Source organism: Strongylocentrotus purpuratus, unplaced genomic scaffold, assembly GCF_000002235.5.
Source record: "Strongylocentrotus purpuratus isolate Spur 01 unplaced genomic scaffold, Spur_5.0 spur5_scaffold_12, whole genome shotgun sequence".
In the NCBI taxonomy this organism is placed as follows: domain Eukaryota; kingdom Metazoa; phylum Echinodermata; class Echinoidea; order Camarodonta; family Strongylocentrotidae; genus Strongylocentrotus; species Strongylocentrotus purpuratus.
In genome coordinates this window covers 19,591,368-19,619,308 of record NW_022145597.1, presented here as the reverse complement: position 1 = coordinate 19,619,308, position 27,941 = coordinate 19,591,368, and the positions used below count along the sequence as shown (strand labels likewise).

Sequence of the window (27,941 nt, the reverse complement as noted above, 5' to 3'; positions counted from 1 at the left end):
GCTAGAAAATTTACTGAAATATGAAGATAACTGTCTGTCAAATATAGTGATACTAAGCTGGTAATAAAGAATAGTAGAAGAGATGTCATGGTTAAATGGTTGCCATGCTTCATTATAGATGCATACTTTGTAGAGGGAAAAAAATACATGGGGGCTTGGGGCGAATTAGCCCCCGAAAGTCATAAAAGAGCCCCCCAAAATTACATAGAGTTCAATGCAAAACAAAATAAAGAGTGTTATTTTCATGCAGGCAAGCTTGAAAAGTAGCCCCCGAAGTATTTTTTCCCCTGACTTTGTAGGTTTGTGCCCTCCCATGGTACACTGATATATTTGGTAAGATATCAATCTGTTTTTGCCACTTTCCCCCAATGCGTACCTGGTAAGGAACATATCCTTTCATTTCAAGAGAAACGATACTGGTAGCCTAGCTAAAGCTGGGGTGTATTTGGAGCACCTTTAGCGCCATAATATGAGCGCTATAGTATCAGAAGCTATCAAGTATTGCTGTCGTATGAGGTATAGTCGTACTCGTCATAAAGTAAAATATAATTCTGAGGTATGAATTTGTATCATCTTCCGACCTATGGAGGATCCGTCAGGCAAAAGCAGTTGTACAGAATTGTCAATACACTTCATCAAATCTAAAAAAATGGGATACAAAACCCACTGATCTCATCTGGTATAAAATCCTTCATATACTTCCTCAATTTCACTATGTGGGGGAGGGGGGGGGACCCATTCCATGAATTCATAAATTCTGTAATACTCTTCAGCAACTCCCCACTTCTCCTGTATAAAATTTTCCATACTCTTCATTACCTGAAGTAAAAGGAGGGGGGGGGGGATTCCTATCCTCCGGTATAAAGGAGACGTACAGTAGATGCATTATTCTTGTTCTATGTTACCCCCACTCTAAAAAGTTCCTGGGGGGAGGAGATGGCTTCTAAGGCCCCTTCCCAATGATCTTGGCCGATCGCCGCAAAAATGTGCATGCATGTCAAGTGAATAGATTACTATGGTAATTCAATTTTTTTTTCTCGAAAAATTCACTAATTTGCATATTTATGGTAATTTATGCAAATAAGGTAATCATATTCACATTTTTACCCATAAATCATATATCCTTCATATTTAAACATTAGTATTCACTACATATATATACTTTAGACCATTTGGGATAATAATGCCAAAACAAAAATTGGAAGAGCCATTGATCTATTGATCTATAGATTAAATTCCCCCTCAGCAATTGGAGAAAAACTCCCTAGCCTGGTATAAAATTTACCATAAAGTTCATTAATAGCTCTGGATGAGAGGAACAAAGATCTTCAAATTCTCTCTCTCTGAAGGCGCAAACCCTACTCCTCAGTTATAAATTCTTCCGTTCACTTTCATCAGCTTCTCCATGTGAAGGGGGAGAGGGAGGCGGGGGGAGGGGGGCAAACCTACTCTTCATCAGCTCTGATTGAAGGGGGGCAAACCCCACTCCTCCGGTATAATATCTTCCATGTTCTTGAGTACTTGATCAGCCGAGATGGTATCATCAGTGCCGATGAGCCTCTCATCGGGGATCATCACGACCCACATGTCCGCTGCTTTACCTGATAACACGCCGTTGGGAGCATCTTCCAAGACGAGAACCTGAACAACGAGAGAAAGAAAAGAATTTGAAATAGATTATTAACAGGAATTCATGATTATATTCATATAAATTATGTTTATTTCACTGTGGGGCTCTCTATGTGCATGGGAATGTACATGTATTAAAGCCCCACTGCACTACTTACTTATAGCTACTTGCGCCCTCTATATAGCAAACAATGCCTAATCGGTGCCTGCATTGGTCCCCCATGATCCAGGCCCTTTTTCTTATGTTGATTGAGAGCTGATTTGATGAGATAACCACCTGTCAGTGACATTGCAGGGAGGTCTAATTCCCCTGGCCAAACTAAAACAGACAGGCTTTAAGCCTCATTCAGATATGCAACGGTAAACTGTGGAAGGTATTTTATGATGATATAAAGTGTGATACGCGTCACATTTTCTATCTCACAACACAGAGGTAAGTGAATAGGTGTTGGACATTTGTTGTACGCAGTTGGACGCAGTTGTAATCCATTTACACATTAAAAAAAACCTGCAGTGTTTTCTTTTTTAGGAAGTGGTTTACCCCGTCATATCTGCACCAGCCTTTAAGGTGCAGAAATATAGCCTTGTTAGAGGAAATGGTGAAACAGAATTTTTGTTAAAGAGTGGGGTAACATAGAACAAGACAAATGCAACTAGGTCTCCTTTATACCTCTGTCCCAAAATCAGTGTACATGTAGGTAATTATTTGTGACATATCACAATTAAAACAAAAAGCCTATAGTCAAATGCTAACCGACAACTATGATCTTGACTTACTAGCCTCAAAATTTAATTGGATCATCTTCCTATAGTAATACTGTCACCATGTTTGAAGCTCATACCTCAAGAAGTTCTTGACATATTGTGATAACGAGGGTTCTACCTCTACTTTAAAAAAATGACCTCTATGACCTTTGACTTTTGTTAAACTTCCCCTTAAATCTACTTAGGCCTTCTTTCTATGGTGACACAACTTATACCATTGTTTGAAGCTCATACCTGTAGTTGTTCTTAAGATATTGCAATATCAAAGCTGATCCACTAACTCCAAAATATAATCAGATGGTCTTCCTACGATGGTACACACTATCCCCATGTTTAAAGTTCATATCTCAAGTGGTTCATGAGATATTGTGATAACAAGGATAATACCTTAAATTTCAGAAATTGACCTCTAAGACGTTTGACCTTTGATCAAATCAATCCAAAATCTACTTATTTTTCTTCCTATTATGATAAATACTGTCATCAAGTTTGAAGTTCATATTTCAAGTGGTTCTTGAGATATTGCGATAACGAGAAAGCAGGACGGACGGACGGACGGACGGACGGACGAACGGACAACTCAAAAACATAATGCCTCCGGCACCACCTATGTGGGCGGAGGTATAAACAAGAATAATTATACTAGCTCTAATGTATACTATTATGTCCCATTCATAATAATGCCAATTAGCAAAAAAAAAATTATTCCACATTTAAATGAATAGCAATTGGCAGTACAAATTGAAAAGGCATGCACCAAAGGCCTCGACTTCATGATCTATGAATTACAATAAAAAATATATGTGATGCGCACCATGCTTACGTCACTATATTTTGGCATGACATAAGTTAAGCCGGGACTAAGTCCAGACTAAACAAGAATTTTAGTTCACACTTCTATGGAATGCTTGGTTTCATCTTCCTCCTTCAATATTCATGACAAAGATAATCTACCAAAGACTTTGTTGAAATTCAGATCATACTCATATTATCTCTTTCTTCCCATTTCTTTGCAAAACATTTTTTTTGGGCACTTTTCAATGAAGGATCAAAATAATCTGTACAGGGTAAATGAGTTGGCAACAGGCACTCCATAAAAGTCTGGACTAACTTAGTATGCGCTAACTTAGTGCGCGCTACCGGAATACCACCCAATAACTATACATTCACCAAATATGTAATTCTTGTCATACAATGAGTCTGAAATTTTGGTAATGAATAAATGAAAATGAAAACAAAAATGTGCCAGATTATTTGAGCCTGTTCACTGCATCATGCCTAAAGAAGGCTTGTGAATCAATTTTCTGTCATGACACAAACTCACAAAGATTAATTTTAATACAGTGTTACATGTATAAATATAAATACTTGATAGTAGTCTATCAAGTGGCCAAAGATAGGCAGGTGGTCTTTCTATACAGGTAGTTATTGAAGCCGGATTATTGTATGTATTCTAAAAATGTTTCAAGTCTAGAGATCTTGTAACTTACATTTGAGGGTGATTTTGGAGATAGATACATGTACTTACGCATTGAGATTACAAAATTTGACTCTTAAACAGAATTTAAGATTAATTCAACTTTAATATGCATTTCAAAAATATGAGAAGTCAAGAAATCTTGTAACTTACATTCCTGGGTGATGCTGGTGGATTCTCCTTGAATCTACTGGACGCAACCTGAAAAATATCCGGAGCAGGTTTCCCATGGTGCACGGCAAGGTCATCACCAGAGCATACAATGTGATGGAACAGATTGAAGAAGTCTTTGTGATGTGTTGTTTTCAGGTCATATGCCGGCGTAGAGGAACCGGTAGCAACGGCGATAGGGATAGAATGCTTGTGTAAATGACGTACAAATCTATCAGCACCTGCATAGAAGAATAAGAAATGGTTGAAATCTTGAATGCAATGATGCAATCTATTTTTATTTTTGAAATGATGTGCAATTGCAATAAACATTGCAATGAACGTACAGACATGGAATGAAAAGTAGAGAATAAAAAACAAGTTGTGAAAATGTCTGTTTCCTTGTCAGCTGTGAAAAATATTTTTAGACAAAAATATTGGCTTCTACTGTATTTGATGAAACAAAACAGTGGTGAAGCGCGATTGAGGGGACACCTTACTCACTCAGAAAATGATATGCTAATTCACAAGGCTTAATTCTGAAAAGGGGAAAAGTTTTTGAGGGGCCCTTATTGTCTTTTTTCTCTTTACCTTAATTTCTCTCCTTTTTGTCATGCTCCTTCTTTTTCTATTTGTTCTCTATTATTTGAAGGGGCAAAGTGGGGGAGGGGAGAAGGGGATGGGGGGATGGGATGGGGGGAGGGAGGGGTGAGAGGGGAGGGGTGAGAGGGGAGGGACACACATGCCCACTGTAGCTATGCCACTGTAGCTATGCCACTGAAACAAAAGATCTTACCAGGAAGAAGTTTTGCATCAGGCATGATCATGGTCATTTCATCACTGATCTCTCGTACCCACTGCTCTGCATTCACTGGCAGTTTAAGAATGTCGATGATCATCTGAGCAGATTCCATCGTCTTTCTTCCCATCAGTTTTTGCTTGATCTCCCATGTAAAAGTCTTGCCATACTTCCCACAGACTTTATCGTAGACAATCGTATACAAGCGCTCAGTGTCTGAAAGAAACAAATAAAACAAATCATTTATGGTAATCTTGAGCTAGCTTAAACCATGATTCAAAAATCCTAATAAACTTCTCCTAATTATAAGTGTAGCCCGGCCCCCCCCCCCCCCCACTCTAAGGTCGGAATGACCGCATGCGTGTTGCCAAAATGTCCGGTAAAGGGGTATTTTTTGTGCGACAAAGTCCGGCCCGAGAATTGTAAAAAAAGGGGTGTATTTGACTTTCCACCCTGAGATTTCTTTAAAAAGGGGGTGTTTTTCTTTTTTTCTATCATCACTTTGGACTCCTGAGAAATTATTCTGAATTTAGGGGGGTACATTGAGCATTTTTCCTGATTTAGGGGGGTCTCCAAGGCAGGAAAAGTCCGCGAAAAGCCAGCGAAAGGGAGGTTTGGAAGTGTTGGCAGTCCTCAGATAGGGGGTGCTTTCAAAAAGAGGGTACGAGCATATGCGTACCCTAAATAACACTGAGTGGGGGGGGGGGGGGCCGGAAGTGTAGGAGGCGGTGTGGCACATTTGGATCGTCGTCTGACTTTCATGACTTTCATCAAGCACATGCGTTAGGTACCTGAGTTGAGCAGACATAAAAAGCAAATCTGACAAAGTGTCAATCAATTTTGCCTGGATAAATTAAACAAATGGTAGTAATATTTCTAACTTAAATTGGCTGTTCTACGCAAGAAAAAAATCATGACAGCACCGAAACAGAACCTAGAGTATATAGTCGATCTAGTCTACATCTAGTATAAACTTAAAGCTGAAGTGCGCCAGGCCAGGTCCCGTGGGAGATCGGAGGATACGTGCATTCACCTCTCAGGTCCCCGTCCGAAGCCCGTCACAGTCATGGCTGTACCCGCTACATATTGCCCGTGTTCATTCATGCCTGGAAATCATCATCATCTGATCTAGACCGAATTTTCCGTCTCTTTCGTTCGTTAGCCTCTTATTGGGGTAGGGTCGGCTCTCTCTTTAGAGACGGAAGCCGTTTATACACATGTCCTTGCTAACGCCACGGCCAGTTCTGGTCGTAGCGTTTTGCCCCCAAAATCCCCCAAAATGTCATTTTACCTCGAGCATGTTATATTGTAAATTAGGCCTAGGCTATAATAAATCAGTTCCACTTACCAACTTGACTGAAATAATCAGTTTAATAGTCCCTTTTTAGGAAATTATGGGTCAAAATCGGAATCCATGTTGAAAAAGATTTTCAAAATGGATTTCGATTTTGACCCATAATTTCCTAAAAAGGGACTATTAAACTGATTATTTCAGTCAAGTTGGTAAGTGGAACTGATTTATTATAGCCTAGGCCTAATTTACAATATAACATGCTCGAGGTAAAATGACATTTTGGGGGATTTTGGGGGCAAAACGCTACGACCAGAACTGGCCGTGGCGTTAGCAAGGACATGTGTATAAACGGCTTCCGTCTCTAAAGAGAGAGCCGACCCTACCCCAATAAGAGGCTAACGAACGAAAGAGACGGAAAATTCGGTCTACATCTGATCATGCATATTGCATGGCTTCATAATCATGCCAGGCACATTTCTGGGCCTAATAATACAAAGATAATGTCGTATATTTCTTACCTATCAACAATCCATCCATGTCAAAGATGACATGGGTAATTTGAGCTTTAGGTTCTGGAGTAGCAGTTGACATCTTGAAGTTCTCTGAATTATCGTAGGTAAAAAAAGGATTAAACCCAACGCGTGGCCGAAGCTTATCATCTGTCAATGTTAAAATGTAGGTTTCCTTCCAGAATAAGAAATTAATAACATAATTGCATGATGCAATTACAGTACTATAGTTGTGTTTTTTTGTAAATACAATATATCCTAACATCGAGTTTTTATTTCAATTAATTATATAAATGCTTATTATCATTGTTATGTTAAACTTCACCTCCTTTGGCTACCATCACTACTAAAAAACGACTGAAGTAAGACTATCGCGACAGGAGAGGGGGTTTTCCCTGAAAGAACTGGGGAAGAGGGGGGGGGGGGGGGGGGGGGAGGGGTAGTGGTGATTCTGATGATTAAATGTATATAGGCCAGCCTACCACATAAATGATTGAAACATATACAAACATACAAGAAAGTAGTAAACATCAATCATCTACCAGCACCACCATAATTGTACTTTATTTTCATTATTCTTTCTTGAGTATCGAGGAGTCAACATCATGCAACTTAAACATGACATACAGTCATCGTCCATAGACTGGGTCACTAATATATACAAATTTATTCATGTTTTCCCCTGGGGGCCTAGCTAGTGTTGAGTTATTCCATTAACCTGTTATTGATAAATGAAGTGCAATTCTCACAATACTGCCTGCATACATTGCTTGGTGCTATATCGGGCAAGCTTTCAAGATGCAACCATGGTTTTAAAAGTAGGCCTATACATAAAGTTGGAATATTTAGTAAACCGGTCTTATTAAATTACTTCTTACTATAACAGCTTAGTTGATGATTGTACATGTACATGATAAACAGATGAAATGTGCAATAGTCAATGACGGGTCTGGTGATGATGGGTTGAATTCCACATGCAGAACAAGTATTATTTTTTTTTTTTGGGGGGGGGGGGGTGGGGAGATTTATCGGTCTTTCCCTGAATTTCACAAAGGTATTTTGCCCGGAGCCCGAATCCGAGCAGCCCCCTCCCCCCCCCCCCCAAAAAAAAAAGAAGAAGAAGAAGAAGGAAACTGGAAATTCAACTGTGAAAAAGTAATTCAAATCACTAGTTCCACCAAAACTTGGAGTGGATTCAACCAAAAACAAAATCGAAATAATTCCTCTATTATATAAAATGACTCCTAAAAGAGTGGATTTCCACTTTTCGTTAAGACAGTATAGGTCAACACTGACCAGTTGACCATGTCCGTCATAGTCTTTACTCATCGGCTAATGGATCTATACTATCTGACCACTGGCATAGGCTTACGAAGCGAGGGGTTATCATGGGGGCTGGAAAGCCCCCCCCCCCCCCCGGTATTTTTAAGTTTCGATATTTTCGGGCAACAACCACCTCAAAATCAAGCATTAAATTACCTTCATAATTGGGCAATGAGGTATCCCGGAATATCGAGATCAAGACGAACCATGAATTTATTGTAGTCTCATATATTCGGGTATGAGGTGCCAGAAAAATGTCGTATTTCTGTAATTCTTTACTTTAAAAAAAGGGGACAACGTTTTTCCGCGCTCGAAAATATCGAAAATGAAAAGTTGTTATTCGGGTAAAAGGATACATGCCGACCCCCCCCCCCCCCCCCCCCTCGCAAAAAACGTACCGCTGAAAAGAATATTTCTTCAGAAGTATGAAGTTTGTAACATAATTTTGAATGTCCTCTTTATTTTCTGTACAGGTGTACAATAAAATCTTGATTTTGGCAATGCCCTCCTAATCAATCTACCCCAGAATCTACTGTCCAAACTCCAGAAGCTTCAAAACGCTGCAGCTCGTATTGTTTTTCTGACCACCAAGCGTACCCACATTTCCCCAGTTTTGCAGTCGCTACACTGGCTCCATGCAGTAAAAGATCGCATTGTTTTCAAAATTTTGTTGCTTACCTTTCCTTGCGTTCACGGCTCTGCTCCTCAATACCTTATCTCTCTAATCCAAAACTACACTCCTGCAAGACCTCTACGCTCATCCACTTCCAATTTTCTTGTGACCCCCAAAATTACCAAAACGTGGGGGGAAAGATCATTTGCATATACTCTAGTCCTAAATTATGGAATGGCCTTCCTGAAGACATCAAAAAATGTTTATCTTCTGATTCTTTCAAAACTCATCTCAAAACATTCCTTTTCAAGTCTTGATCGTTTTTCCTGTTTACACGCACCTTGAGCACTCCACAGAGTGGATTTGGCGCGATATAAGTTACATTATTATTATTATTATTATTATTAAAATAAAACTTGATCTTCATCATAACAATACGGTCATCACCACACCACCCGGCTCCTTCTTCTCCATCTTATTTTACCACTATGCATGGAAACTATTATTATGGTTCATGGCACAAATAAAAGTATAACAAAAGCCGATATTGCATTTTTTTAAATCTTAAATTATGAAAATATTCGATAACCTCTAAAAGGTATAGGTTAACATGCATCTTAGTCAACAAAATCTATGCCCCATGACAAAGAGAAATGTTGATGCTTGTACACGAAAATAAAGATAGATCAAATGCATTCCAATCTTTCTCCGCAAACCTTCGTTATCTTTGAAGGGTCAGGCACCGTTCAAAGATCATAAAACAACAATGGACTCGGGTAGATGAAGAGATTACTTAGCACAAACTTCTAAACCGAAGAAGTTGTGTAATAGTACACCATTGTTTCAATGACATTGATACAAAACATCAATGACATCTGTAATTAAAGAAATTTCGTTGAGAAGGCAGCATTTGTGAACATGTTTAATATGAATGTCTTGCTTCTGTTTCCGGATCGTGATTAAAAGAGACAGAAGTAATCGTTTACCTTCTCACTCAGCGATAACAAGAAAGGTGAGTGCGTTTAAATTTTCATTCAATATGCCTAATAATTATATATACGTATCGAATTAGTTTCGTGATGATATTCTATGTTGTCACGCTAATTGGGAAAGCAGGAGTTTTGTCACAATGGAAAATTGGGCTCGTTCTATTGTAATCAGAAAAATGGATGCCGAACTCAACATATGAACTTGTCATTACGCCCAAATGTTAATTTATCACATGGGCTTAGGCTAGCGGAAAAGAACTGTAGCATGAATAAATTTATCAATGCAAATCGTGAGTGAGATAAAACTAAGGGTTATAATCTTTGATTTCTATTTGGAATCTTAAGAGTCTGCAATTGCAATTATTGTAATCAAAATGGTGATTTTTTTTTTTAAATATTAGTTTTGCAAGCAACATAATCGATTTCTATTTTCTCTTAGATTTAACGACAATTAAAGTAGATGACCCCACAGTCTATTAGATCTGTGGCGTAGAGTGGGCCCATATAATTATAAAGGGGCAACGGAATGTGCGTTCTTACCTGGTATACAAATAACAAGGCTTTCGATCAGGGGGTGGGAGGTCGTCCTAGCATTTTTAAATCTTCCTTTCTCCCTCCCTCTCCACAATTTTTCACCCCTCCCCCCTTTCGCTTGATTGCACTTTCCTACTTTGTTTGCCTATTTCGATTGAGAATTAAGGGTGCATGCCCCCGCCCCCCCCCCCCCCCGTAGCTATACGCCGCTGTTATACAACATGAATGTTGACAGTAAATAAGCATGTGATTTTTCTTTTGCAGGTGTGATGAACCCTCGATTCATTATGGCCTCTATGGTATCATTCGGAATTGCTTTCTTCTGTATACAAGTATTATGTAAGTACAGGACTTTTCAATTGCAGCCTGTAAAGTTAGACTAAACCTGTTTAAAAAACATTCAATCCAGACAAAAATGCTGTGTTTATATAATGGCAGATGTTTCATTATAAATGTGACACATGCGAACAAATAAAATGTGATCGTTTTTTAGACTGTCATGTACTCTTTATAATCTGATTTCCTTTTCATATCAGCTCTTCGGAAATAACACCCAATTGCAATTTCTTTTGTGATGTTCAAAATAAATCTTCTTGTTGTAGTTCATCTGATCACAGGACTGATATTTGTGGGGGAAAAATACCGTTTGTACATTATTTTCATTGGATTGTAAAATTGTATATGAGTCTGTGTGTTTTAATAGAGATTACTGACATTAAAGATAGGGTTGAATTCTGGTAATGGTGAGAAAAAACATTGAAACAGTTTCTATTCAAATTCACACCAATAAGCCAGTTTACAGATACAATCTGCGCATAGGCATGCAGATGAAGGTCATTTGTACCAAAATGGTAAAACCCACAGAGATGAATACTGGATATGCGCTCATGAAAGTTATGTAACATTATTCATTTACGCACCAACGATACGTTCCAAGATACGCAGGTGGAAGTATTCTTTTCAAGAGGGCAAACAAAAGGTATTCATGAAGCACATCTAGGACTTTGGAAGTTATTATTCAAAGTGGAACTTCTCCATGACATTGTGTAAAAGATCTGTGGATATTTGGGGTCATTTGTACCATGTGCTATCTGTAAACTCCCTTATAAGGGACATTCGGTACATTCTAAGATACGCATGTGGAAGTATTCTTTTCAAGAGGGCAAACAAAAGGTATTCATGAAGCACATCTAGGACTTTGGAAGTTATTATTCTAAGAAGCTCAAAGTGGAACTTCTCCATGTGTAAAAGATCTGCGTATATTTGGGGTCATTTGTACCATGTGCTATCTGTAAACTCCCTTATTGTTAAGCAGTACAAATAAATAACTCTTGATAAAGAAATTTGAAAGAAATTGTGTAATTGCAGAGGAAAAAAGCAAAATAAACATCAATTTCTTTAACGGCCGGGTTAGTCCCAAAATTATTCTGTGTCAACATTCTCATGCAACACGACTCATGAAGTATATAATACTCTATTCTGATTGGTTGAAAGTCAAGTAGAAGTTTTCTGAGGCCTTTATAACAAAGGCATATACTTCAGAAATTTAAAGCAACAGCCTGCGGTACATATCGGGTTTTGCGGAGGGAGGGGGGGGGGGAGGAGGAGGGGGAGGTGGTGACGCTCCTACTTCGGAGTCGAACGATGAATGCATGGTCGTATTCCAATTTATTTGTTAAAGTCCTCTTCATTATGCAATGAAAAGTTAAAGCGATAATGACATTATTTTCATTCCAAAATATTTTCTCCGTATTCTTTTGTTAATCCCCATCCAGATTTATTCCACTTCTACCCTTCCGTTGTGTCTACTTCTACTACATCAAATGTGTCGAACGGAGCTTACAATAATTATTCCACTTCATGTTTACGGGATTGTACGAGATTTCCCGAGCCGAGAACCTGTGACTTCCACTTCGTAGCAGAGTGGTATTATTCCATGTCTAAGGCCTGCTATGACTGTCCCTTCAATACGAGTGACTGTTTGCGACCTCATTGTATAGCTCTAAATGGGGTTCAGCGACCAGTCTTGGCGATTAATCGGCAGATACCGGGGCCCAGTATTCAGGTATGGTTTGAAGATATCAAGATGTTATTTTCAGACTTTTATATGAAAATAAAATATGTGGTAAATTAGATCAGGAATAAATGGTAGAAAGACTTTGGCTCAACGGTGGGGCTCAACACTTTCAGGGAACTTAGTAACAAAAGTGGCAAAAATATGAGGCACGCTCCCCTTCGTTGAATGACGAAAATTTAAGATATATATAAGAAAGAGAGATAAAGAGAGAGAGAGGGGGGAGAGAAGAACATAGAGTAAGGAACTTAAACAAACAACAACAACAAAGCGAGAGAAAAAAAAAGAAGAGAGAGGGGGAAGGGAAAGGGAAAAGAAGATGGTATAGGAACCCCATCCTCCACCTTATCCCCTTCTCGTTTGCTTGGTTCATTAGGCATTTCATCCACCAGGAGATACCGTAATACTCTAGACGATGCCAGTACTCCGCAATGGCTTGACCCACACTTTCACCACTATCATAGCTAGGTCTTCACTTCTTGTTGTTTTACAGGTGTGTCAGGGAGATCGAGTTCGGGTCACCGTCCGTAACGCCCTGGACAACTCGGAAGGTTTGACCATTCACTGGCATGGTCAACATCAGCGTACTAGCCCTCACATGGACGGAACATCAATGATCACGCAATGCCCCATTCCCCGACCCCAAACCTTCACCTATAATTTCCTTGCCGACACACCGGGTACGCAATGGTGGCACTCGCACTCTGGTCTACAGCGGGCAGACGGGTTGTTCGGTCCCGTGGTCGTACGGCAGAGGAAGGATGACGAAGTGCACTCGAGTCTCTACGACATCGATGACCACGAGCATGTGATAATGATGTCGGATTGGACTGATACGCTCTCCATGCAGCACATGATGAAGGATCTACACGCTGACGGGCCAGGAGGTCCTGATGCTATTCTTATTAATGGGCGTGGCACAAAGAGAAAGGTGACTGCAAAATAATAAAGGCAATACTTGTTACCCCCCCCCCCCCTCCCTCTGAAGAAAGTGTTTTAATGTAAACAAGAGCAAGACAATAACTATAACGTCTATAACGTCAGAAGGCTCTATATAGACCTATGTTGTCTGCTATAGCAAGAAGACCAAACCTAAGACTAAATTTATACCATTATGACCTGTGATTTGTGTAACCCCTTTTACGATGTCAAATATCTCAAACTTCACTATTATTTTTGTTTTGTTTAATTGTTAGGTTTTCGAAAGAAACGGCAAAGAGGCACAACTCCCAGATTCAATATTCACCGTCAAACAAGGATTACGATATCGCTTTCGAACAATCAACACAGCAGTCACTAATTGTCCTATGGAAATATCGATCTCCAATCACCAGCTACTCACAATAAGTACCGATGGTTCACCTATCGATGCCATAACGGTAGACGGAGTCGTAGTATCAGGTGGCGAACGGTATGATTTTGTGGTTTCTGCCGATAAACCGATCGGCAATTACGCGATACAAGTGCGCGGGGTGGATGGATCTGAATGTGAAGGCATCGAAGAAGTTGCGATATTGAGATACACAGGAGCCCTGCAGGAAATGAAGCCATCAGCCATCAGCATGAACCCATCAGCTACCAAGGAAGGAGATGGTGTTATTCTTAATGTACCTATAGTTGAAAGTACACCAGGAAGGCCTGAGGTTTACGACCTCAGAGGCGCAGGTAAGATCAGTGATGGATTTAGGGGGAGGGGCATAATATTTATTAGCCCCTGTCCCCTTTAAAAAAACGATCTGGCATATAGGTCTGCCATAGGCCTAAGTTAAGAATAAAATAATGTGCCTCATTAATTGTTTTTTGAGATTTAAAAAAACAGGCATCTGTAAAAAGTGTTTTTAAATGTTGTCGACTATTTTATTTCAAAACAAGGTCAAAAGCGGCATACGAGACGGGGAGAGGAGGAGGAGGGGGGGGGGGGGGGGGGGGGGGGGGGGGAGGGAGAGGGGCTATATGCCCTGATAATTTTCAAACATTCGAAAAGTCTTAGATTATTGGACGCAAGCTTGTCGTGACTTTAAGGAAATAAAACATAACCCTACACAATAAGAGGCCTACTTCGTTAAGAGTGTGTACCACTTTCATTACTAGGCCCCATCGACCCCGACATAGTGCGTCCTAAGCCCGACGTCACCCACTACATCGAAGTCGACAGCGTGTATCGCAACTCCCCCCATCTTCATCACCGTACATACTACCCCGTAGAGCAAGGCGGCCACATGTACACCGCAAAGAGGACTCACATGATGAACAACATCAGTTTCGCCCTCCCGACGGTCCCGTTGCTCACTCATCATCGTCACCTCCAGGCCGGGAGTCTGTGCACGAAGTCGACGATGATGACGGAATACGGGCGGGACTGTGAAGAGGAGTACTGCGAGTGTACGCATACGATCCCGGTCAAACTGAATCAGGTCGGGCAAGTCGAAGACAGCTATAATCTATAATTTTCATACATTCCGTCTCCTTTTCTGTTTGTTATCCACTCTGTCTCTGTCTCGTCGTCCGTTCTTATACAGCTCCATCCCCTCCCTCTGTTGTTCTAGCCGTAAGTAATTTTTATCCCTATCTCCATTTTTCAATCTCTCTCAATTTGTTCACTATAATTTCCTTATTGTTCGAATCACAGTTTCTTGATTATAATTATTTCCCCTGTGTGTTTCATATCTCATTCTTATTAATTAGCTTGCTATGACAGGTTTGTTTCGATAAGTCTAATCTAACTCCTAATGATAATTATGCAGGATTTATATAACCAATATCAGACACAATCCATTACAGTTTTCTTTTTGCCCGTTGTAACCGAGGCATCATTTCGATTGCGCTATTACATGCGCTAATATAAACTTTGAAGGCAATTAGCTAATGCGACAATAACTCAACGTAATATCTGAACCGTTTATTTTGCATTGAGTTCTGTACGTCATCCTCACATAAAAATATATGGCGCGTCAAAGGCCGCACCAAACATTGACGCAATCCTACGTCTGTAAATGGCGCATCATGCGCAATGGGTTTAAAGTCCATCAAGGCCAGTACCCGTCAAGTAAAAATGAGGAACATCATTGGATAGTTTAAATTCGTTTTTTTGTTTGTTTTTAACATCCTTGTATATTGCGTATAGTGGACACACGGTCTAATGGCCGCCACTACGATCTTGAGTAGATTGTAAAGTACCGAATCAATGCTGGCTGCTAGTCTGCAGGCACAGACTCTAATTTGACACTTTAAAACAATTCCATGAAGTCTTGAGTAGAGCCTAGCTCTATCGGTCTCTGGCTGACCAGAAGTTGCTTAAAGCCCATCTAAATCGTTGGGAGCCCCAACAATAAATTAAATGGCAAAATTTCACTTACATTGTATCATAATGTGTTAGAGGATGTCAATTAAGACATACTTCTGCAAGGATTTTCAAAACAAATGTGTTTGAAGTCGAACATTGATGAAAGAATACAAAATTTCTGTTTTCTGCGTACTAGGGAAAACCCAAATTGTATATTTTTAATCAATATTTGTCTATAATTTTTTTTTTTTTTTGGGGGGGGGGGGGGGAGGTATAGTTGCAGAAGATGTCTTAAATGACATTTTCTTTCACATTATGATACAATTTAAATGTAATTTTGCCATCAAATTGTTGGCGAATTTGGGGTTCCAAACACTTTAGAGGGGGTTTAAGTACAGAGCATAGAGGGTGCACTGTACTAGTGTGTACACTCAGCATAGTCTCTTAGTTCAGACACAATGTTACGCACAACAACTGAAACGGTTTGTGCCTACAAAGTAGACGGCTCAGTATTGATGGTTTTCAACTGTACACTTTATTGCTATAAATCCTATAGGTTGTGGAGCTCATATTGGTGACAAAGTCTTTGAAGGAATTTGAGCCACACCCACTTCATCTCCATGGTAACCATTTCTACGTCATCAGTTACGACAACGGCGAGCAACTCCCGCAACAGACGATACAAGATATGGATGAGAGAGGTATTTCCTCATAGATTATTTACTCCACTTAAAGGGGGCAATTATTCGCAAAAAACGAAAAGCAATTCCCTATACCCATACTTTTGACCGTGATATCTATATGGGTACGCAGTTAAGGAGCCCTGAAGGAGTGTGATGAAAATAATGGATAACATAATAACAAAGGGCGCCCATGAAACCCCAGCCCGCCACACCCCCCCCCCACACTCCGTGATCGGAGGGATACCATGCGTGTTACCAAAATGTCAGGTAAAGGGGTACTTTTCACGCACCAAAGTCCGGCTCGTATACATAAAAGCCCGTTTTACACATCGGACTTAGGGGGTGTTTTCAAAAGGAGGGAACATGCATATGCGTACCCTAAATAACACTGAGTGGGGGGGGGGGGGGGAACCCCAGTCGGACTTCGGTTCCGTTTGGTAGACTCCATGACTTTGTGCTCGCTTTTCAAAATGCATTTGCACTGAAAACATAGAATTTAAATATTTTTTTTAGAATTCAGTATTGTTTATCCATGTCTATAATCCAAAAGGAAATCTAAATTTCGGAGAACGAACGTGATAGGTATAGAACGACGATATACGTCATTATTCTGTTTGAATCTGAAATACAGTCGCATATGACTAATTTCTATTAGTTAAAGACACAGTCTCTAATAACTGGTGCTCATCCTTTTCGAATATACATAGGTGAAATAAAACGCAACCTCGATCACCCACCACGAAAAGACACATTAATGATGGCTCAGCGCTTTGCCATACTACGTTTCAAAGCTGATAACCCGGGCTGGTGGTTGTTCCATTGTCATATGGATGTACATCTGGAGGTAATTAATTCTATTGTCAGTAATTTGTTATGGCGTATCAAGAAAATTGATAAACGTGTGGTGGGGGTGGTGGGTGGTGGGTGGGGGGGGGGGCGGGGGGGGGGGTGTTTAAATGTATTTTAGCGTTTCTTCTAAATGGTGGGCGATGTTATTGCTTCACACTTGTCAATTTACTATACTTATTAACTTAGATTATTGACGTTATTTTAGTTCATCGAAACAAAAAAGTGCGTTTTCTAAACCTATATAATCTGTGATTCATTATAATATCTGAAATTGAAAAAAAGAATCTGAATTTAAAATACTAACAAACAAGAAGCAAAAACGCGTTTAGCGCATTGGAAGATTTCTAAAAGTGTGATCATGAACAGTTTCGGGTAAATGTCTTTATTTTTGTTTGATTTTTGATTTTGTGCAGCTAGGGATGGCGGTTGTGTTTCATGTGGGCGATGATGGAGACTTGCCTCCTCCACCCAACACCATGCCTGTATGTGTAAGAGGTGAGCATCAAACATTATTATTCAGTCAATCTCATAGGCCATCGGATCAGGAAGAGAGGTCCTGCATCCCAACATCTTTTACAATCTCATTCATCTTTAAAATTGACATTGATATGAAAATGTTATTGATTGGATATGAAATAAATAACAGAAAATTTACTTTACTTAATTTCTTGATGAATTATGCACAACTTGTAAAATACAAAGATAATGAAGAAGTTAAAAAATTAATACTAATAGAAATGTTATAATGATCCTGTGAGGAAATTATGTTGATCTTGTATTTAATTCATAATTTGTTTTTCCTGTTTTGTAAATAGTCTATATGTATTTTGAAATGGAATAATAAGTCCCTCTGAAGAGGAAAAGAGAGAAAAACAAATCTTTTACAATCTCATCCTGGTTGGTTTCGCGGCAACCGATAATTAACTTCTGCGGACAATGGGTTTTCCTGACAACTACAATTCAGGATACGGAAGTACCAGAATAATCATATCCTGGCAGCGAGGTGCCCAAATAGTGTAATAGATTTAAATCTATCTAGCTTATGTTTTATGATGAAATGCCAGTATTCCTACCATTACGAAGTACTAGCTCTTTTGCTCGCTCACCAATTTGAAAGTGGAAGATTGATAATGTGGCAGGAGGCGTTAGCCCACCCACCCCGGAAAAAATGTGCCTATACGTATATGATCAACCCAATCAGGCGCGTACGCAGGGGGTTGGGGTTAAACTCCCCCCTTGAGTTTTTTTTATGTGTATGTTTTGTGTATGTTTTTTGTGAACCCCCCCCCCCCCTTTTGAGTTTTTTTTTTTTTGCCAATGGGTGACCTAAAAAAGGTGACCTTACCCCCCCCCCCAACGGAACAAAATGTCAAATTTTCAAATTTCGAGACCAAGAAAAAAGAAAAAAGTGTCCTCTTACCCCCCCCCCCCCCGCCTCAAATTTTCTTGTCGCGATAAATATATAAAGAATTACGACCAATTGAATCACTCATGAAAATACGTCAATTCGTTAATTCAAAATACATTGTTGGCTTCTTGCGTAAATAACCACATCTTTCTTCCTTAAATATTATTTTCTCTCTTTGTCTCTTACCTCTTTCTACCCCCCCCCTCTCTCTACCCCCCCCTCTCTCTCTCTCTCTCTCTCTCTCTCTCTTGCTTTCTCCCTCTCTTAGATCAAGCTGAACACTTATCGGGGAGTGACGTCACAGTGCCCGAATGCAAACTCGTCAACGAGATACAGACCGCCAAAACGCCGACCTTTTTAGCCTACGTCATCATTTCGACCGTTCTCTTTATCTTTCTAGCTTTCCTTTGCCTTCTAAATATACAAAGAAAGCATAAATCAAGAAGAAATAGTGTACAGTACAGGAGATTACAGACCGGAGAGGTCGAAATGAGTTTGGACAACGGTCATCGGAGCATATTTTGATATATTTATTAGGCTGAATTCTAGGGGTAATAATGTGATTGGTCTTCTGACGAAAACAAATGGAGATGGAGGGATTAGGGGACAAGAGAGAGAGAGAGAGAGCGAGAGAGAGAGAGAGAGAGAGAGAGAAAGGGTAAAGAGAGAGAGGGAGAGAGGGAGAGAGACCGAGAGAGAGAGAGAAAGAGAGAGAGAGAGGGGGTGGGGGGGAGAGAGAGAGAGAGAGAGAGTGAGAGAGAATCAGAACAAAATGTTCTAAGAACTACATGTATTATTATAAGACGAATCTAAATTAATTTATAGATTGGTAATGTATATGAAGTTATCAAACCTGTCGGGAATTACTTCAAATTTGTAATTAAATAATTTTTATGCGTATATTTTGAAATGTTATTCATGAATTAATTGGTCCTTTGTTTAGTCGATTTCATTGTCAGTTCTATAACTTGTTACAAAGGTTAAAAAATAGAGGCAAAATCAAAGACGAAAGGTAAGTACAAAATGAAGTCAAAGAATAATATATTGATCAAGTTTTGAAAACTTTCCTAAACTTTATTCAGATCAGTCCATATACAATATCATGAAATAACGATTACACAAGTTATATTTTAACTTCATACCTGTTAAAAGGAAATATCAAACAAAATTTGATCTACTTCAACTTTCCTCATTAAAAGTGTCACAAACATATACGTCTGATTATGCTGTAGTTCCTTAAATGATATAAATGGAATTGTGAAAAAAGTCACATACCAGTTTACATGATTCTATTTTTTTTTTATTGCTAACATACATTATTTAAAAAGAGGGGGGAAATATTTTAAAAAGAAAAAAAAAAGATATATCAGAATTAGATCTAATAGGAAGCTTATTTACAACGCATTATTGACTAAATGGAGAAAAGAATGCACGGCTAAGGACAAGCTTCATTGGAATCCACTAACCGAGAGATTTTTCCTGGTTTTTATTCGTACAAAGTTTAATTTTTCATTTTTAGATTTGTATGCCAGATTGGTATTTTTGACACCTAAAGGTTATTTCTTTCTTTCATTGAATGATCTTAAGTGTTCGTCTGATTGCTTCCCATCTCACATATGACTCCACAAGGTTCATAGAATCCATCAATGAAATTTAAAAGAAACAAACAAACAACAACATAAAACTACAATAAAATCTACAATTAAAATAAAGAGTATGGACTAGTACTGAACTATTACTACGGGGTGGGTACTGTATATTGGAAATAACTGCACTAACTCGTTTTTCATTTGGCATGCAACAAAATATCAGGAAAATTGTTATTCTTCTATATTTTTTTGTCCTGAGAAAAACAAAACAACTTTTATTAGTTTCATATCAATTTGCAATGTTGATACAACGGTTTTACACAGAAAAGATATTCAAGTTATACAACATATGAAGAAGCACAGGTGAAGCTTATTGCATAAAATAATCCAAATACAATCCCCATTTCTTGTCAAATTTATCACACTTATGTTGTTTTTTTTTTTATAAAGATGAACCTCTCTTGATCAAAATGCCTCTTAACTTCACCTTTGAGAAGATCAAAATTTTGATGTTTTTTTATTCTTTTTAATTTTGTATATATATAAAAACGAGAAATTAAAATGATAATGTTCAAAGCACCAAATAAACACAATTCCTTTTCAATTTATATATGGATATTTGAAAGCTCTCTCATCCATTGCACCATCAAGTTATTATTCTATGTTTGATGAATAAATGGCTGCAAGCCTGCAACAGAGCAATTCATTAGTAGGGTTTACCAACCTGATTCGAACTGGGCACAATGTGGCGAATCCTGATTAGTTGGGCAAGCAAAATACAAAATACTACATTAATGACATGTTGTGAGGAACTGAAACCAAGTCGGCCAAACTCTTGATGACAATACCCACTGTAGCTATGCATTCTTTGCATTTATGAAATTCTGAATAGAATATCATCCTAATTCTATCATTTACCAACCTGATTCGAACTGGGCAAAATGTGGCGAATCCTGATTAGTTAGGCAAGCAAAGTACAAAATACTACATTAATGACATGTTGTGAGGAACTGAAACCAAGTCGGCCAAACTCTTGATGACAATACCCACTGTAGCTATGCATTCTTTGCATTTATGAAATTCTGAATAGAATGTCATCCCAATTCTATCGTTTCCAGTGTTGAATAGAAATGGCCTATCAAAAATCACTAAATTCTTATATACAAGACGATTTCTTTCAAGGCAATGAAATGTATTCAGATGAAAGACCTTCAGAAATAGTTGAGGCATCAAGCAGGTATTGTACCACTCAGAAAAGACAGAAATTCATATTCACATTTATGAAAAATAGATGAGAAAGACTGAGTTTAATTATTCTCACGTCACGATAAATTGATTTCAAACATACATATTTACAAATACAGACAAATCACATGCAAAGAGTATTAAGAAACTACAAAAGCAAGTTAAAATATTATTTCTCTTTTAATGTAAATGTCTCATAAAGCACTATCAATCAAACTTTTCAATTAAAAACAAAACAATAACAAACCTGTTTTCTTTATAACAATCCATGTCAAAAATCCGAGTAAACAATGCATGAAACATAAACTTCAAATATGTGCATAAGCAAGCATTCTAATGGTTTTTAATAATTTTATTCAAAAAGGTTTATTAAAAAAACACATCACTGTTGAATTGCTGAATTGCAAATACCTTTAAAATCATACTAGATATAATGGATACATTGTAAAAAGATATAGCAGATATGAAAATATTAAAATTACAATAGCAGTAGCAACATGTAATGAAAAAAAGGTGTAACATGAAAGTTCAGGAAATGACTTTTTAACATATTCTCTAATATATCTATTCTCTAATATATCTCTCTTCTTTATTTCATTTCAGTTTTACTAGTGGTACTATTTTGTTGGTGTAAACAATATACTCTGAAAATGATTTTCATATCAACTGAAGGGATTTGCGTTTTTTTCTTTTGAATTTCTAAGGTTGTTTACCATAGCACGTGTTTATTATTGGTATTTTTTCAACAGAGTTTAAACAAGATTTCATCCTCATTACTAGTTTCAAAGAATGTCAATGCTGCGTTTCGTTTCTATCAAAATATTGTCAACAAAGGTGTTCAGGGGCAATTAACCCCAAAGTACCCTTCCCAGAAAATTGGCCGATTTGTATGTCACAAAATAGAGTGCGCAAGTGTTAGAATTGAGAAAGCCGCATGCGATGGGGAGAATCGGATAACCACACCTCACTTTTATCTTTAAAGCAGATTGACTGTATCGTACAAAGCTTGGGGATAATATTAAAAAAACATCCAGTAGTTTGAGCGACTCCTCTGGTCTCTCAATTAACCCTAGCATAAGGAGGGTCGGAGGGCGTTCCGCGTCGTTTCACCACGTAGTACGTCACTCCGACGGCGGCGGCAAGCACGATGATCGCGATGACGATTCCAATGATGATATTGGTATGGTTTACTGAAGATCCGTTCGTACATTGGCATTCTGGTGAAGTATCAGAACAAAAGACAAAAAGCAAAATTGTTAAACAGGCAGCCCCTAGTACAGCTCTGTTTAACCAGACCGCCCCCCTTACAGCTTTGTTTAACCAGACCGCCCCTAATACAGCTCTGTTTAACCATACCGCCCCTAGTACAGCTCTGTTTAACCAGAACGCCCCTGGTACAGCTCTGTATGAAGAGTTTCTATGTGTCATGGTCCAGTGGTTTAATCACTAGTAATGCAAAGTTCATGGGTTTGATACCGCTACAGCACTTATGTCTTTGAGCAAGGCATTTTATCTACAATAGGCCTGTCCTCATCAGACCAGAGTTGCAAAATAGGCCTGTCATCATCAGACCAGAGTTGCAAAATAACCCGCTTACGTGAATACCTTTAAGATGTTGGTGTATACCCCCGAACAGTGCCCTAAAGGAACTTTGTCGCTGACAAAGTTATTGACCTAAAATTGACCTATTAGCGGGCTATTTGGGAGAGAATTTTTTTTTAAACCGGCTATTTCCCAAATAGTGGGCCAATTTGCGTCCGTACGAGCTAGTTTGTGATGAGCGTATCGGTCTGGTGAAGACACAATTTCGAGCTTCAGGAATATATCCAGAGACTGAAAATAGTGGGTTATTTTGCAACTTTGGTCTGGTGAGGACAGGCCTATTGCCCCTCTCCATCCAGGTGCTAATAGGGCCCTTGATTGGATGCAAAGTTAAATATGATTGGATTAGCATGTGCGTGCCCGCAAAAAGGTGACTAGCTAGATTGCTCCCCACCGAGTGGAGAATGTGCACTTTAATGTGCGGAATAGTACTTGAATCCAGCAACCGGGGTAATAATAATACTGTAAGCGCTATGGTCAGTTGTATAAATATGAAACACTTATTATTTTGTTATCATTATTATAAGGACTTCTTCTTCTTCTTATCATCATCCTTCTCCTCCTCCTTCTTCTTTTCATTATCGTTCATACTACGAATTCTAACATTTTCTAGAGACACTCAGTGAGGCAGAAACCTTCTCAAAGAACAATGAACTTTTTCCTTACCTTTGCCCAAGTTGTCCTTTCCCTTGGTTTGCTGGACAAACGGCTGGAAAGTAGGCGTGGTCAGGTTCACTGCGAACGAGTCAAAGGTAGCGTTGAGGGAGTCACACTTGTAGAAGTCACCTAACGGAACAGTGAGGAACTCCTTCTCATCGAAACCATATGTTACTAGCGCTGGACATATTGGAAGAGAAATGATTTAAAGACACATAAACATGGATTCTCATGGGGAATGAAACCATCCAGATAGCAGGGACCCATTTCACAAAGCCTTTTTTCAATAAAAATCAGTGAAAAATCTGCTGATAACCAATCAGAAGCAAGGATTTTGGTAGCTTATAACAAAAACTGTCATTTGTCACTGATGACATGTTTTGTGAAACATCCCCCTGATGTTGTCAATCAGCAGGAGTGGCCTTAAAGGTAGGCTATTATAAAGTTTCGGTACGAGGTCATGAATTTGGTTCAAATGAACATATTATTCAGTGATCGTTGTCGCGGTTGAAATCGAGTCTTAAGTTATGCAATTTTAAATAATAAACTCTTTATGTTGTATAGCTCCCTCTCAAGGCCAAGATATTAATTAAGCTACTTGGTATACTTGGTATACTTGGTAGATTAGCCCTCTTTTCCTAAGGGAAGGGCTCTCAGTTGACTTTTAAAAGTCGCCACTGTAGGTGCAGACACTACTTTTTCTGGTAGGTTGTTCCAAGGTTGGACCACTCTGTTAGTATAAAAGTGGCCAGTCAGTTGAGTTCTGGAACGTCTTTGGAACACTTTTCTAGAATGCCCTCTTAATTCCTTATTTGGGTGGGAGAAGAATCTTTGTGCTGGAGTTGTGTAATAGCCATTAAGGTATTTGTACAAATTGATAAGGTCTGTTCTTGCTCTTCTCTCCTTCAATGTCTCAATAGGAATTTCCTTGTTACCAAGACGTAGGCATTTGGTCTGCACCTTCTCTAACTTCTCAATATTCTTCTTTGTAAGTGGGCTCCAAGCAGATGATGCATATTCCAGCGCTGGACGAATTATGGATTGGTACAAAATGGTGATTTTCCTTTCATCCAGTGCAGTGAAACAGCGTCGGAACATTGCAATCTTACAGCGAGCCTTTTTAACTAGTTCATCAACATGTTCGTTAGGGGTGAGGGTATTGCTAATTATAACTCCCAAGTCCTTTTGGTTTGTCACTTCCTGCAGATGAACACCATTGATAGAATAATTGTAGTTAATAGCTGCTCGGATGCGCAGGACAACACATTTTTCAGCATTGAATTCAAGTAGCCATAGTTTAGACCATGCAGCGAGTGCATTTAAGTCTCTCTGTAGTATGTCACAATCATCTTTCGATGTTATTTGGCGGTAAATCTTGGTATCATCAGCAAACATCTTAGCAGTAGTGAGAACCATATCGGGAATGTCATTTACGAAGATTAGAAAGAGGAGCGGCCCGAGAATAGACCCTTGCGGCACGCCGCTTGTCACCGACCTCCATCTTGAGGTGCCGTTCCTTAGCACTACTCTTTGTCTGCGTCCAGTTAGGAACCCCTCAATCCAATTGAGAATATGTCCACGGATACCATTGTGCTTAAGCTTGTATAACAGTCGACGATGGGGGACGGTATCGAATGCCTTTCGAAAATCAAGGTATATGACATCCATTCCTTTCGCTTCATCGTATGCTTTCGTCCAGTCATAAAGACACTCTAAGAGTTGTGTCACACATGAACACTTCTTCTGGAAGCCGTGCTGGTGACATGAAATCATATCATTGTCTACTGCATGTTCCATCAGTTTGTCGTAGATAATTCTCTCAAGAAGCTTTACCACTTGACTGGTAAGGGAGACTGGTCTATAGTTGTTTGGAGACAACCTGGATCCCTTCTTGAAGAGTGGAGTGATATTTGCGTCCTTCCATTCTTGGGGTATCTGTCCGGTTTGGATAGATTGATCAAATAAAATACCAAGAGGTACATCCAAATCAGGAACATTCCTTAGCACGTTTACATGTATCCCATCAGGACCACAGGCCTTGTTGATGTGAAGCTTGGAAAGCTTTTCTCTAACTCTGGAAGGGGAAATCTCAATGTCATATACAATGTTGTCATGTGATATCTCGGGAAGAGGTAGATTGAGATTAAGTTCAAGTGGTTCAGGTTTCAGTACACTTGCAAAAAACTCGTTCAGAATCTCTGCTTTGTTCTGGTTATCTGTTATCTTTACTCCATCGTGTTCAAGAACCTCAATTGTAGCAGAAGATCTAGAGAAGTGCCTCGCATAGTTATAAAACTTCTTTGGTTCAGTTTTAATCTGGTTGATAAGAGACGATTCATAGTCTACTTTGGCTTGGCGTATTACTTCCTCAGTATGAAGTTTCTTTTGAAGATACTGTTCCTTATGGGCGTTAAGTCCAGTCTTCCTTGCTTGAACAGCTGCTCCCCTCCTGGATTTCTTTGCTCTTCTGACTGATCTGAAGTTAATCCATGGAGGTTTGTGGCGTTGACCCGACTTCACAGTTTTAATCGGAATGTATTTGTCAATCCATTCACTATACTTGGATTTGAGTAACTCCCATCTTTCGTTCATACTCCTAGATGCAAATTCCTTCACCCAGTCAACAGATTTAACTTCGTTGGATAATGCCGAGTAGTCTCCCTTGGAGTACAAATAAATCTTGCGTTCTGTCAATGCAATACGAGGTACAGGTATCCTTAGTTCCAATAGCACACTATTGTGATCACTAGATCCCAATTTGTCTCCAACAGTTACAGAGTGAACGATATCTAGGTTTCCGGTAAAAGCTAGGTCGAGGATATTTTGACCTCTAGTTGGATCCTTCACTAACTGGAACAGCATGTTCTCCTCAATACATGAAAGGAATTTCCGAGAAAGGGCAGTATGCGCTTCTCCTTTATCCCAATCGATGTCTCTAAAGTTAAAGTCTCCGAGTAATATCACATTGTCTGTGTCGATTCTTGAAATTGAATTACAGACTTTCTCCAAGTACGGTTCACCACCACGCTCAGGCCTGTAAACTACTCCAATCAATAATTCTGTCTTTGGGTTTGGATGCGCTGTGCACCAAACCACTTCCGCATCAGTATCTCCTCTCGAATATGGTGTGGGATTTAAGTTCCTTCTCACAAGAAGTAGTGCCCCTCCTCTTCCAACCTCTGTGTAGGTACCTTCATTGTAAAAATCAAGGCTGCGGTCTTGGCGAAAACATACATAGTCCTCAGGTGTGAATTCATTACTGCTCACTGAATTATCTAACCATGTTTCTGTTATGGCGCAGATGTCAATGTCATTTTCATATAAGAAATCTTGAAGTTCAACATATTTGTTCTTGATGCTAAAAGCATTCATGTGTACAACCTTGAGTGGATTGAATTCTTTTCCTTTTCGAATTTGAGATGTGCTTGTGCTTGTGCAGTAAATGCGGTTCGATCCATCCTGGGGAGTAGTACATGTACTTCCATGTTCTCCTTCGAAAATAAAAGTGTTGTCGGTGCTTGGGTGCGGTGCAGATTCCTTCTTCTTACTAACTAACTCCTTTCCCCTGAACTTCCTACTCTGTCTGGTGGAAGATCTCGAGGTGGTACCTGAGTCTTTAAGAAGAGCTTTTTCCCCCTTATTATCCAGTTTGGGTCACTTATCCTTTTCCTACGTAGCTCCTCACGCAACTTGAAGTCCTCTTCTCGCTGTAGAATAGTCATATCTGGACTTATGAAGACCTTGGAAGGGTTAAAGCTAACCCTTCAGGATTAACTCTTCTTACTTTAGGACCACCTCTCAACAGAAGCTTCTTATCCTCTTCATTCTCAAGTACAACCTTAATTGGGCGTGGCTTTCCATCTAGCTTCTTTTTACCTAATCTATGAACAGACTTTGGAGTTACATTGATATCCATACTGTTGAAGAGCTGGTCACAAATTTCTTCATTTGACATGTCCACTGTATCATCTAGCTCTATATCCTTATCTTGGTGCCGTGCATCGTCTGCGATAGATTTCCTGCATTCAGGTAATCCCTTGATTAGGATATTTTTCTTTCTTTTTTCAATCTCTTCAGGTTCTTTATGCATCAACTCGATCCTATCAGATAGTTTGACTATGTCTGCATTTACACCTTCAACTACCTTCTGTGTAGCCATCACATCAGCAGATAATTTTTCCATTGATGTTTTGTCTGCTTTCTGGTCTAAATTGCTCTGCATGTCATCAAACTTTTTGTTAAACGTAGCCAGATATGCTGCACATTTCTCCTCTATCTCCCAATCTGTTTTGATAGCAGACATGGCTTGTCTGTCACATGCTGTACAATACCAATGGACATCTACTCTACTTGTAAGTACCTCGTACATTTCAGTATCCATATCTAAACATTTAATGCATGTGGGACCATCACATCTTTCACACTTCATAAGCTTGTCGTCATCACTGCAAAAATCTAAGTTACAAACT

At 39.1% G+C, this 27,941-nt stretch overlaps 3 protein-coding genes across 3 annotated transcripts in view; 1 reads left to right on the top strand and 2 right to left on the bottom strand.

Moving 5' to 3' along the window:
- Nucleotides 1-1,202: 1,202 nt before the first annotated feature.
- LOC115922677 (pseudouridine-5'-phosphatase-like) lies at nucleotides 1,203-6,757 on the bottom strand. Its single transcript, XM_030982033.1, has 4 exons — nucleotides 6,633-6,757; nucleotides 4,818-5,036; nucleotides 4,025-4,263; nucleotides 1,203-1,641 (listed from the first exon to the last, which is right to left on the bottom strand). The coding sequence occupies exons 1-4, from the start codon at nucleotides 6,703-6,705 to the stop codon at nucleotides 1,456-1,458; spliced, it is 717 nt and encodes a 238-aa protein (XP_030837893.1). The 5' UTR covers nucleotides 6,706-6,757; the 3' UTR covers nucleotides 1,203-1,455.
- A 2,417-nt stretch (nucleotides 6,758-9,174) lies between these two features.
- LOC584287 (oxidoreductase ptaE) lies at nucleotides 9,175-19,977 on the top strand. The gene is made up of 10 exons (XM_030981413.1): nucleotides 9,175-9,571; nucleotides 10,347-10,421; nucleotides 11,858-12,147; nucleotides 12,650-13,087; nucleotides 13,353-13,821; nucleotides 14,248-14,570; nucleotides 15,996-16,140; nucleotides 16,830-16,966; nucleotides 17,385-17,466; nucleotides 19,967-19,977. The coding sequence occupies exons 2-10, from the start codon at nucleotides 10,352-10,354 to the stop codon at nucleotides 19,975-19,977; spliced, it is 1,965 nt and encodes a 654-aa protein (XP_030837273.1). The 5' UTR covers nucleotides 9,175-9,571; nucleotides 10,347-10,351.
- The window catches only part of LOC105436562 (cell wall protein DAN4-like), a 17,393-nt gene continuing 8,884 nt past the window's right edge, over nucleotides 19,433-27,941 (bottom strand). The window contains exons 5-6 of the mRNA XM_030982032.1: nucleotides 23,482-23,652; nucleotides 19,433-22,430 (exon numbers count right to left, since the gene is read on the bottom strand). Coding sequence (XP_030837892.1) covers nucleotides 22,273-22,430; nucleotides 23,482-23,652 — 329 coding nt within the window. The 3' untranslated portion in view covers nucleotides 19,433-22,272. The remainder of the gene's footprint in view (nucleotides 22,431-23,481; nucleotides 23,653-27,941) is intronic.

Coding starts and splice junctions, on each gene's coding strand:
- LOC115922677 (XM_030982033.1), bottom strand. CDS start 6,705: ATGTCAACTGCTACTCCAGAACCTAAAGCTCAAATTACCCATGTCATC. Junction 4,264..4,817: donor TGATGCAAAACTTCTTCCTG/GTAAGATCTTTT, acceptor TCTTCTATGCAG/GTGCTGATAGATTTGTACGT. Junction 1,642..4,024: donor CACCAGCATCACCCAGGAAT/GTAAGTTACAAG, acceptor CTCGTTGTTCAG/GTTCTCGTCTTGGAAGATGC.
- LOC584287 (XM_030981413.1), top strand. CDS start 10,352: ATGAACCCTCGATTCATTATGGCCTCTATGGTATCATTCGGAATTGCT. Junction 12,148..12,649: donor TACCGGGGCCCAGTATTCAG/GTATGGTTTGAA, acceptor GTTGTTTTACAG/GTGTGTCAGGGAGATCGAGT. Junction 14,571..15,995: donor TCCCGGTCAAACTGAATCAG/GTCGGGCAAGTC, acceptor TAAATCCTATAG/GTTGTGGAGCTCATATTGGT.